This window comes from Neolamprologus multifasciatus, chromosome 14, assembly GCF_963576455.1.
Source record: "Neolamprologus multifasciatus chromosome 14, fNeoMul1.2, whole genome shotgun sequence".
NCBI classification, from domain to species: domain Eukaryota; kingdom Metazoa; phylum Chordata; class Actinopteri; order Cichliformes; family Cichlidae; genus Neolamprologus; species Neolamprologus multifasciatus.
The window spans coordinates 35,250,889-35,261,667 of record NC_140452.1 but is presented as its reverse complement, the minus strand read 5'-3'; the positions used below and the strand labels follow the sequence as shown (position 1 = coordinate 35,261,667).

At 41.3% G+C, this 10,779-nt stretch overlaps 2 protein-coding genes across 3 annotated transcripts; one reads left to right on the top strand and one right to left on the bottom strand.

Annotated features, from left to right (window-relative positions):
- The first annotated feature begins 599 nt into the window (after nucleotides 1-599).
- Nucleotides 600-5,946, top strand: tekt1 (tektin 1). The gene is made up of 7 exons (XM_085130386.1): nucleotides 600-765; nucleotides 861-1,026; nucleotides 1,182-1,310; nucleotides 1,418-1,564; nucleotides 1,735-1,960; nucleotides 3,533-3,729; nucleotides 3,862-5,946. The coding sequence occupies exons 1-7, from the start codon at nucleotides 600-602 to the stop codon at nucleotides 4,019-4,021; spliced, it is 1,191 nt and encodes a 396-aa protein (XP_084986512.1). The 3' UTR covers nucleotides 4,022-5,946.
- On the bottom strand, nucleotides 843-9,632 carry xaf1 (XIAP associated factor 1). Of its 2 annotated transcripts, none has more exons than XM_085130388.1 (7): nucleotides 9,494-9,632; nucleotides 8,610-8,745; nucleotides 7,743-7,799; nucleotides 6,987-7,212; nucleotides 6,827-6,891; nucleotides 5,440-5,721; nucleotides 843-5,349 (listed from the first exon to the last, which is right to left on the bottom strand). In XM_085130388.1, the coding sequence occupies exons 1-7, from the start codon at nucleotides 9,619-9,621 to the stop codon at nucleotides 5,317-5,319; spliced, it is 927 nt and encodes a 308-aa protein (XP_084986514.1). In that variant the 5' UTR covers nucleotides 9,622-9,632; the 3' UTR covers nucleotides 843-5,316. The 2 variants fall into 2 exon arrangements, with proteins under 2 accessions (XP_084986514.1, XP_084986513.1); XM_085130387.1 differs by having other exon boundaries at nucleotides 6,827-6,894; nucleotides 9,494-9,629.
- Between the last annotated feature and the right edge of the window lie 1,147 nt (nucleotides 9,633-10,779).

The window sequence follows — 10,779 nt, the reverse complement described above, 5'->3', positions numbered from 1 at the left end:
CTTCTGGTGGTTTTCTGCTGTACCAAAGAAGGTATATATCATAAACGCTAGGCTCCTGTCGTTTGTTAAGTTAACCCGTCGGAAACTGTGATATCAGATTGAAGTTTGAACAGCGGGCAAGTAATTTTTGGGGGGGGGAGCGTAACGGAAGCTGTTATTTTAATTTTGACTGTGTTTCTGTTCATTCACTTTTTAATGGCCGGCTGACTATGAAAATCCATCTGCTAATGCAGAGGGGAGGGAGACAGGACAGAAAACAGGCTGTATGCATTTGCATCATTGTTTAGGACACAGTCTCAGGCTGCATTAACACAAGACTTCTCTTAAGAAGCAGAACACTGGTGGTTCAGGCATGATGAGTGTTAGATTACTCAGGGCTGGCCAAGACTCCTTTTCACAGCAGTGCAGTTGTACAGGGTGATATTAAGTGTTTGGTATTCCAGTAGAGGCGATCAGCTGGTGGACCCAGCAGAGTGTCATGGGCACTTTCCTCTGGTGTTATTTTTAAATTTCTCTGTAACAATCAGCAGCCACAGTTCTTTCCACTCCCTTGTTAATGTTCCTCCTTCCTGCTCATACTCACTACCAAGTGGAGAACGATGTCGTTCCCGGACCACAGCTCCCAGCTGGGTGTGAGACCCGATTTGAAAAACATTGAAGTTATGCTGAATCACTCTGAGGTCTTCAGGGCAGAGTGTAAAGGGCTGATCCAGGAGACTGACAAAGCATGGCGGCGCATGCAAAATGATGATCAAAAGAGACTCGGTAAGCAAAAATGAATATTTCACACAGAATGAAAGACTATGGAGGTGAATTGTAATGTTTCTTCCTTTTTTTAAAAAAAAAATTCTGCTGTCCAGATCAGCGGGTCAGAGATATCCAGTTTCTGATAAAAGAATTGCAGCTAAAGCTGGAGGAGGTCATTCTGGAGACTGATGCTCTTATAACTTTACAGAGCAGTGTTGTGAAGGCTCTGGAGGGCACCAAAGAGCCTCTGAGAGTCACTGTTCTCTGTCTGGAGGAGAGGTAAGGCAATATTTTTTACAAGTTTATAATAATAATGGTACCAAAGAGTCCAGGAAATGATTAAAGCATACATTTTAAAGAAGCTAATGTCAGCCCTAATTCCGTGTAAAGATGCACCTCCTAGCTAAGGCTAACATTAGGCTCATGATCTGCAGGATGAAACGCTTCCCGGCTGAGAGGGTGGATGATGAAGTGGAAAGAGAGCTGCTGAAGGAGCAGGAGGTTCTCAAAGGAGTGGCTTCCCTCCTGGAGCGTACAGTGGAGCAGATGAGTGAACAGATTCGGTAAGAAAATTGGGCTCAATTTGATTTCGAGGGCATCATAAAAGCACACAAAGGCTTTGGGTTTGCTACCTAGACAACCAAAGTGAAAGTCTGCTGTTTTGTTCCAGACTGAACCGATCTGCCAAGTACCATTTAGAGAAGGATCTGAAGGAGAAATCTGAGGCCCAGCACATTGACAACTCCTGTGTTGTAATGACCACCCATTCCATCGGTAACCTGCAGCTGTCCACAACCAAGAGCACCAGTCTGCCTAGGTGAACCTCTTGTTTAACACAAAAACATGTAGAAACAGTTTTCAGACATGAATTAGTTTTTTCCTACTTGAGGTCTAAAATTATGCTGTGATTAATTTCTTTAAGTTTTCTGCATAAAAGGAAAGTCAAGAAATGTTAAAAAGATAGTTGCGTCATTTGGTTTTTCTTAGCTTGACAGTGACTCCAAAGCAGTGGGAGAACATTTCAGATATCAACATAGCTAAAGCAGAGCACCAGAAGACCAACTCTGAGTCCATGAGGGCCCTGGTGCAGTCTGTCCTGGAGCAGACAGCTGCTGACATGCAGAAGCAGTTCCAGGCAACAACAACTGCCTTCCAGACACATATCCAGGAAATCAAGTCTGCCAAGAGCCAGATGGAAGAGAAACTGCCGGAGGTAGGGCAGGGAGGTTTGTTAGACTGCGTGCTTGTTGTAATATACAAGGAAGCAGATGTAATGCTGTGTTTATCATTCTGCCAGGTATTAAATTAATGACTGGTTTTAAATCATTTTCTGTTCTGCTTTAAAGTTAGCACGTGTGTTGTGGTGACCTAAGTCACCACAACACACGTTTTTCATATCCCACATTTTCATATTCTCACGTATTTGCACAAAAGTTGACCTCGCCTGCGTTTGTGGAGGGAGGTGCACACGCAGGTGTATTTGTTTGGCCATATCTGTGAGGATATTCACTCAAATTAATGCTTTGCAGGGCCTCTGACCTGTAAGTTGAACCATGAGTGCCAAGCACCAACTTAATGTTATCCTAACCTAAATTTTACTATCCCCAATAAATTAATCCCCAGGCCTTTATATTTATATAGTTAGGAAGAATGATGGCCTGCCAAAAAGTTCTGACTTTTATAAACGTCACTCTGATGGTCTAAAACTCCTACTGGGTCTTTCATAGATAGCCTCACAAGTTCTTACTTCATTTTGTCTATTTATTGTCTTTGGTTTCCTGTAACACATTACTTACATAGTTTGAACGTGTGGTTTCCAAGAAAGTTGCCTGTGCAATTTGCTGTTCTCTACAACAGTCTGTCCTTGTGTGTGCATACACACTCATGGACTGTGTCCTTATACCTCATATCGTTTCAAAACAGTAACTGTATGATTGACTTCATATGATGTATTCAGGGCCATGCATAGTTTAACTTTAAAGAAATCGGGGTTTCACTCTTTTCAAACTCTCTTCTCTTCAAACTGACCCTGCAGTAAGTGTAAGCATGAAGAAGCATGAAGTCTTTTTTATGTCATTGCATCAGCAAAATGATTATTAATATATAACGGCCCATCCTCTTGTAGAATAAAAGCATGCATACATTGTTGATATTGTTGGCCTCAGATAATTGTGATTACTCCCTGACTTCAAAACTCTGTTTCAGTCAGAGTGTCGCTGAAAGTCATTTGCAGGTACGCTGCTAAACAAACCTCTCACTTTAGTTTTCATTTCCAGGAGAATCAACATGTGCAGAGCAAAATGTGTCTGCATGTAACCAGAGGGCTCTCCTCTAGTCAGAGTGCCAAAAAGATGTGAATCACATCAAACTTTGTCCCCAGTAGATCAAAGATTCAGAGTGCAGAGGAACTGAATTATAGAGTGTACATTAAAAAAAAGACATAGCAACTGTGGTGTCATCATTGGATTTGCATTTTTGAGGCCTCAAGAGTAGCATCTTGCACAGTACCTTAGTATTTTGGTCCCAGAGGTGACCATATTTTGATGAGAGGATAGAGTGCAATGTAAACAGCTAATGCTATCAAAGTGTATTAGCAAGCTAACCTTATGTGTGCAGTGCAAAGACACATATATCTGCTAGTTACAACAGAGGAACAGACTAATGAAATGTTACGGTGTGAACACACCGTTAGAATGTTAACTTCATAGTAGAATTAGTTTGAAATAATTTCACTGCAGATTGTGAATCTTGGCTGCCCCTGGTGTGACACCTGTATTCCCTCTAGATTTTGTCTGAGATAGTCGGCCAGGAGAGGCTCAGAGAGGATCTTCAAGTGGCCATCACGGAGAACGAGCATTCCCTGAATCTGGCAAAGACCCGGCTGGCTATGCGTCTCCAAAGGCCCGGCAAGGAGCAGTGCTACGATCTAGCCCAGGCTCAGCTCCTCACTGAAATCCAGCACCTCACCTCTCACATCAAGAAGTATGACCTGCAACAAAACAGATGTAAAATGTTTGTGCTGCACAGCTCAAACCTCATGACCATGTGCAGTATTTGGGGATATTACTGCAGGGGACACACATCATTAATGTCTTTTTGTCTCTGTGTTGTCAGACTGCGTGAGGAAACAGCTCAGTCACAGGAGCAGCAGAGGGCGCTAGTGTGCTGCAAGCTGAGGATGGAGGAGGATGTCGCTATGAAGGCCAGCTCTCTCTACATTGATGAGGTCATCTGCACTCAGCTCAGGGAGCCTGTCAGGATACATACATTCTGACCATTATATGCACTTCAGATGTATTTCAAAATGCAGTCATATAACATTTTCTTTACAATAACTGTGATCCTGTTTCTCTTTTAAGTAGTTGGTTGGCATCACTTTTCTTTTACAACAAATATTAAAATTGACCTCACATAGAATCTTGTGATTATTTTTATTTGCAAACTATATAATAGCTTTTTTTTGTTTTACAGCAAAGTGTTCCAAGAATGAAGCCCACACACAGGATAATAAAAACTGAATTTATTAGACCTAAAAGCGATATTTCAATTTAACCTCTAAAGAAGATTGATTTAAGGTAAAAGAGATTTACTGATCACCTTCACCAGCTTGTATAGCCTGAATCCCCAGATGAACTGCATTTGCTGATGACCCTTTAATGTCAGCTACATTATCTGGGCATTATTAACGCGAAAGCTCACGGAACCCAATGGCACATATTAGCACATAGTAGCATTTAGAGAACTAGCGGTGTAGCCCTGTTTAGGAAACCTTTGGTTTAAATGTGAGGATAAACTTTAAAATCTCACAGTGGAAGATCATGTAGGTTACACATTAAGTGTATATTCATTTGTAAAGAAGTGTTTTTTTTTAAATTATATATCATATCAGTTCAACAATTGGTATTCATGGAAGTACTTCAAACACGCAACTCAAAGTCCTCAGGCTTGCAGTCTTAACAGGGAAACAGACAAAAGTGTGCACAGAGCTCTGGGTGTCAGTGATAGACTAAGACTCACATAATTGTAAATATCCTTCGGCGTGGAAAGGTCAGTAAAAACATCACACTGTAGCTGTGGAAGCATGTTAGTGGTTCACGGACACTCCCATGAATACAGAACTCTGCACCTTCTAGCACACGTTTCGCATCAGTCCCCTCTTCCTCTGCTTTGTGCACATCTAACAAAAGATGAGGTGATCGCCACTGCCGGAATATTAACATGATAGGAGCATAAAAACATTTTAGAGTTATCATGAGAATTTTTTGCAACAACTGATCCAGTTTTACACACACAGCAGTGGAAACTGTGAATATGATGGATAAGTGGTTAGCATAAAAGTTAAGTGGCCGTGCTTGTAATTAATAGACTGTAAGTATCAGTGTGAAATTTACTTAGATGCAGAGTAAAGTACTTTAATTCAAAAACAAACAAAAAATGTAAACATTAATAAAAGCATCAGAAGAAACCCTAAAGATCTGTTTGAAACGTGCACTTGCAAAGCCTTTATGCTCTCCTATGGTGTTGGTCAAAGCAAAGGGGGCAGCTTTTCCATTCTGAGGAGCTCTGCCTCTAGTTCAAGCGTATGTGACGTCTGCACTTCACCTACAGACACACAGGAGGAGAGGGGAACATCTTACCATTGGTAAATTTCAGTGATTTTCAGTTAAATCCTTGGTGCTTCAGAAACATTACCTCGTGCCACTGCAGTGTGGAGACGGGCAGAGCCAGATGACAATGTGGGCATGTCCTGATTTGATCTGGGTCGCCTCCATTGATCCAGGGGCCACGGCTGGGTCTGTCTGAGAAGTTTAATTCCTTGTTGGTGGTCATCAGCTGGGGAATGCCCCCCTTTTTTGAGAAATCAACCTGATCCTCCGACTCCTCCTCTGACTCCTCCTCCAACTCCTCCTCTGATGCTCCCTTTGACTGCTTTTCCACTTCATATTCCCACCCGGTTGTTGTAATACATGCCATCTGTTTTGTGGGGAATACAGAAAAAGATATTATACAGTGACTCTTTACAGTGTAAATACTGTAGAGTGATTTTTCTTAATATGAAGAATACCAATCATCAGTGTGAACAGTTCGATTCAATGCCTTGTTTTTTTTTTCTTTCAATTCAATTCAGTTTTATCTATAAAGAGCAACAAAAAAAAAATACACTAGTAAGATCAAGACCAAACAATAATACAAAGAAAACCCCAACAATCAGACAACCCCCTATGAGCAAGCACTTGGTGACAGTGGCAAAGAAAACCCCCCTTTTAACAGGAAAAAACTTCGGGCAGAACCAGCCTAGGTCTCCTAGGCAGCATAACTAAGGGAGGATTTTGATCCTAACTTAACTATAAGCTTTATCAAAAAGCTTTAAGCCTAATCTTAAAAGAAGGTGTCTGTCTTCACAATCCAAACTGGGATCTGGTTCCACAGAAAGGGGGCCTGAAAGCTGAAGGCTCTGTGTCCCATTCTATTTTTAAATACCCTAGGAACCACAAGCCTGCAGTCTGAGAGCAAAGTGTATTATTGGGGTGATACAGTAATATGAGGTGTTGTTCAAAGGACATAAACATTACTGAGAGATATGTGACCCTCTGCACACAAATGTTAAACTTGTTGCTCAACACCTGTGAGCTCAGTTTGATTTGGTCCTTAACTCTGAGCCTCACATTCTTCCTGTCTATGAAATAGAACAGGCTAGAGCACCTAGACTTTCATGCTCTGATCTGGAGACAATCATACACATATTTACTGTATTTGCAGCTCCCTTCTCTTGGGCATGAGGAAGCCTAAGGAGATCAGACCAGAAGAACCACTGACTTCCTTTGGATCACCTCTTAAAACTCATTTCTATAGACTTGTTTTTAACTGCTACACGTGATGTCTTCTATCTGATCATTTTCATCTTTTACTTGCCTTCCTATATTTTCCTCCAGTGTCATATCTGTTTATTTTTAGTCTTTTTGTTGTGTGTATGTGTGTGACTTTAATCCACATGTATCCTTTCATTTTTCTGCTAACGAGCAGCCTGCTTAGCTTGATAAACTGTGATTATTATATGTAAAATAATGCTTTTAAATACCTCGTGCTCTTCTATATCAGCAACTGGAAATGATGCCATACATCTGGTACAATTTACTGACATTTCTGCTGTTAAGAGAAGCACGGCAAGCGTTAAATAGCAGGAAATAAAATTACACTGAGGTTTACTGAGATTTTCGCTGAATCTATTATTCTCTTACTCTCTTTGAGTGCCCTGCTGGTCGCTTGTAGGGGGCTTGATGACTTCTCAGTGACTGAGCAGGTCAAGCCATGATTGGCCTGGTCTCTCAGTCTGACGTAACAGCCGCAGTCTCTGCAGAGCTCAGTGCGGCTCCCACACACCAAGCTGTGTCCATCCAGCTCCTTCGATGGCACCTCTAGCTCGCAAAACTGGCATGCCTGCAGACGTTCCACACATTCATCAGCCTGTGAGACAGCAAAAAGCACAGTTAGACTGATAACTAGGATAACTAGGGCTCGTCCATGTGGGCAGCTGCAAGTTTAACTTGAGCATGAAGGTGTGGATTCTGTTTTGGTCATAACCCTCTCAGTCTATGGCGACTGTCTTCACTGGGGACAGTGATGGTGGTATTCCAGCACTTTCCAGTTCATGGCAAGCTAGAGATTAAACTTGTCAAATTTAAAGGACATCATGCAACCTTCAGCTCCACTTACTCAAAGTAATGTAAAGTGAATGCAAAGTGCTACTTACTAAGGCACATTTAATCAAATATTAGTGGGGTGCATGTATATATTTGAGTCTGTATATGTCTTGATCCTGTGTGGCTTTGAGAAAATCCAAAATAGATTTAATAAATAATTAAAAGCCCCAAATCACCTTGACATCCATGCCCATGATGATGAGTGAATGTAACCTTCTGACCACAGCTGCAGATTTGTCACTATGTTGTTCTAATGTGTCTGAATGTCTACCTAAATGGTGGTTTTGGTTTCACCTCATGATCCATCAGCTGAGAACGTTCCATCTTCTTGTTGCACTTGGAGCAGCTCACCTGATAACAAGCAAATTTGCAGATTTACATAGATGTGCTGTGCTGTGCGTCGTGTACGTGTTTTACTTTTTCACATTGTGAGAACACCAACTCTTTTTAAAACAAAGTAAAACAAAGTAAACACTGGAATAGCTCATAAATCTCACTGCCTTCATGTTGAGTTGTTACCTACATTTTGCCCAATAATTGAGGGATCCATCATATTCTGATACACAAAACTACTCTCAGCTGCTTCCTTTTATTCACCAGGGGTCACCACAGCAGGGAGCTCCAGGGAGTCCCATATGGAAAAGATATATATAAATCTTATAAAGTTTGTATCTGTCTTGTGTGAAACTTGTATGAAAAGCATGCAAGAGTTAAAACAGATATAAGATCCCTAGAAAAATTATATAAATGAAACCTGTATGTTTTAGGTACTTATTAAAACAATAACAAGTAAATCATATAAGCCATATATGATTCACTATATGAAGTAGGCCACATCTGATGCAAGTCTTTTATAAGTTTTTTCAATTTCTTTTCCATATGGGGTGTTTGATATGGCACATTTATTTTACACCTGATGATCTTCCTGACATGCCCCCCAAAAGCATTCATATCTCCTCCCAGGACTGAACCTGGGAGCAGTCACTTGTTCGGCAAATATGCAAATTGCTCACTACACAGACACATGCTGATACTCAAAAGGTAGAAATGTGTACCAACTTGCAGGGAATGACAGCACTCTGTCTGTGGCCTGTGCTGAAATTCTGAAATGATCTCCATGAAGTGGATCTGTGTGAATAAACAGCTTCACCGTGTTTGTACCTCTGCATGCTGTTCCTCTCTGTGATCCTTCAGCTGATCCCTGGGAACTGATTCATTGCAGTCCGGACAGAGACATAGGAATCGGCTGCAGTGCGTCTCATGTAGATCAAAGTTGGCTTCAGCGACCTCTTTGTGGCTTAAACAACAATAGAAATAAAGTATGTACCCGAGAACCACATTTTTTGCTCAGCTGTCCTACTGAATACTACTATAGGAAGTGACAGGTATAACCTGCCTGTAATACAGCTGGACTCTCTTTTTTGGACTGTCCTGCTGCGTGTTAACACAGTAGAAGCACAGGGAGTGTACGGTGGTCGAGAGGAGAAAAATTGCACATTTATTATTGCTTGCAATCAGTTAGAGATGAGACACACCTTATCCAGTGAAGCAGTAACAGGGAAAATATCTTTATTAGGGAGAGCCTTCCTGAAAACGAAACTAAGACTGCTTTTGGTTCACGTAAACTGTCAGACTCACGCAGTTTCCATTAAGCAGCAGCTTAATTGAAGCAGAGCACAGTATGGGCTTAAAACACAGTGAAAGAGTGGACTGACTCTAGCTTTCTGAGACCGAGCCCTCTTTAGAAAACAGATTTAAAGCATTTTACCGTTCCATATCAATTTTCAGTCACCGAAACCATACTTGGTTTGTAAACTTCTAACAAAGACTTTTATATATGAGCAGATCAGGACAATGTGCCTATTTCTTTCAGACATAATTGCCATTCTGACACTCATTCTGTTCAGTTTTTTGACTATTCACCTTACGTGGCGGTTTATTCACATTCACTTTCCGGTTATCAAATTAACTGTAATCAATCATTTAAAAGTACTTTTAAATCGAAGTCTCACTTCAAACAACGCTGTCACATGTCACGAACTCACCACTGGCCGCAGGTGCGTGTTGCCTCCTTGTCTTCCATAAAAATGATCCGAGTGTGGAAGATTAATCTGAAATGCCTGACTGCTCTCACACTTTGGTACTGCTTCCCCAAAATAGAAAGTGAAAACATGTACAGATTGCTATTGCGGACACCTGCCACAGAGGGGCGAGCGCGAGTTCTAAATACGTCTTCAGTGGCAGTTTCAGTTCTTCAGTTTAATGCAGGACTGAACTGGAAACGTATTGATTTTCAACGCTTTGTTTCGAAATTGCTCCTTACTTATTTAGGGACGTGTTTGTATTCATATTTTATGAGTATTTTAACATTTACCACCTTAAAAACATGTACTGAAAAATTCTCTGTCTCTCTCTCCCCCCCTCTCTCTCTATATATGAATGCATAATGATATCTGATGTTATTGCATTCTTCTGTTTGACTGTGGAAAGAGGTATAAGAATACAAAACAAGTTATACTCTCTCCTAAATTTCACATATCAGTTTACTCTTTTTAAAAATGTGATACATAGTTCTAAAGTAAGCAAATTCATATTTTGCAGTGTCCCTTGATGTTGGGCCCACAGGCATAGATTCTGGTCCTTCTGTAGCAGCACCTGTTGTTTGCTGAGGAAGAGTCTGCAGTTACAAACACATCCTAACTGATCATATCTAGGGACCAAACCCAGGGATTCCCAAAGAGGATCAATCCCACTCAGCACCTGTAAGTGCCCCCAGAGGAAGTGCTGGGCTTTCTGAGAGGAGACCATGTTGCGGAAAAAATCGCTCTCTTTAGTGAGTGTGGTATGTGACACTCGGAGTCTGCTGCACATCCTAAATCTCACCATTTTCCACTTGGACACTGAGAGAAAACGGCATCATTCTCACTCAGGTAATAGAGGTAATCCTGTTAAATGAGAAAAGGTGGAATTTATTGATTTGTTACAACAATGGCTGTTTTCTAAAAGAAACAAGAACTTGAATTTGGCTCTTGTTTGAACCAGATGTTTTTATTTTTTTCTTCTCTCAGTTTTTCCCTGTGCAGCTCCTCTGCTGTGGCAGCTGGCAGCACTGATGTAAGAGAGAGAAGAAGAGCAGCGGGCCTCCAGTGAGGAGGTGATTAGGCTCCGGAACCAGCTCCAGGAGGCTTAACAAGAGACCGAGCTCAAACAGAGGTGCAGGGGATGGGTGGGAGGGTTGGGGCACTGGGGACAATAATACTACAATACTACAATGACAGGACAAGCTGTTCATGTTTGTGCTTTTACTGGTGATGGGGCCATTTGATTGAAC

Excerpts from the sequence above, each read along its gene's own strand:
- tekt1 (XM_085130386.1), top strand. The coding sequence starts at position 600 with ATGTCGTTCCCGGACCACAGCTCCCAGCTGGGTGTGAGACCCGATTTG. Across the intron at positions 766-860 it reads TGATGATCAAAAGAGACTCG|ATCAGCGGGTCAGAGATATC; the intron begins GTAAGCAAAAAT and ends TCTGCTGTCCAG. Across the intron at positions 3,730-3,861 it reads CTCACCTCTCACATCAAGAA|ACTGCGTGAGGAAACAGCTC; the intron begins GTATGACCTGCA and ends CTGTGTTGTCAG.
- xaf1 (XM_085130387.1), bottom strand. The coding sequence starts at position 9,621 with ATGTTTTCACTTTCTATTTTGGGGAAGCAGTACCAAAGTGTGAGAGCA. Across the intron at positions 7,213-7,742 it reads CTCAGCTGATGGATCATGAG|GCTGATGAATGTGTGGAACG; the intron begins GTGAAACCAAAA and ends GCTGTCTCACAG. Across the intron at positions 5,722-6,826 it reads CTGATATAGAAGAGCACGAG|ATGGCATGTATTACAACAAC; the intron begins GTATTTAAAAGC and ends CCCACAAAACAG.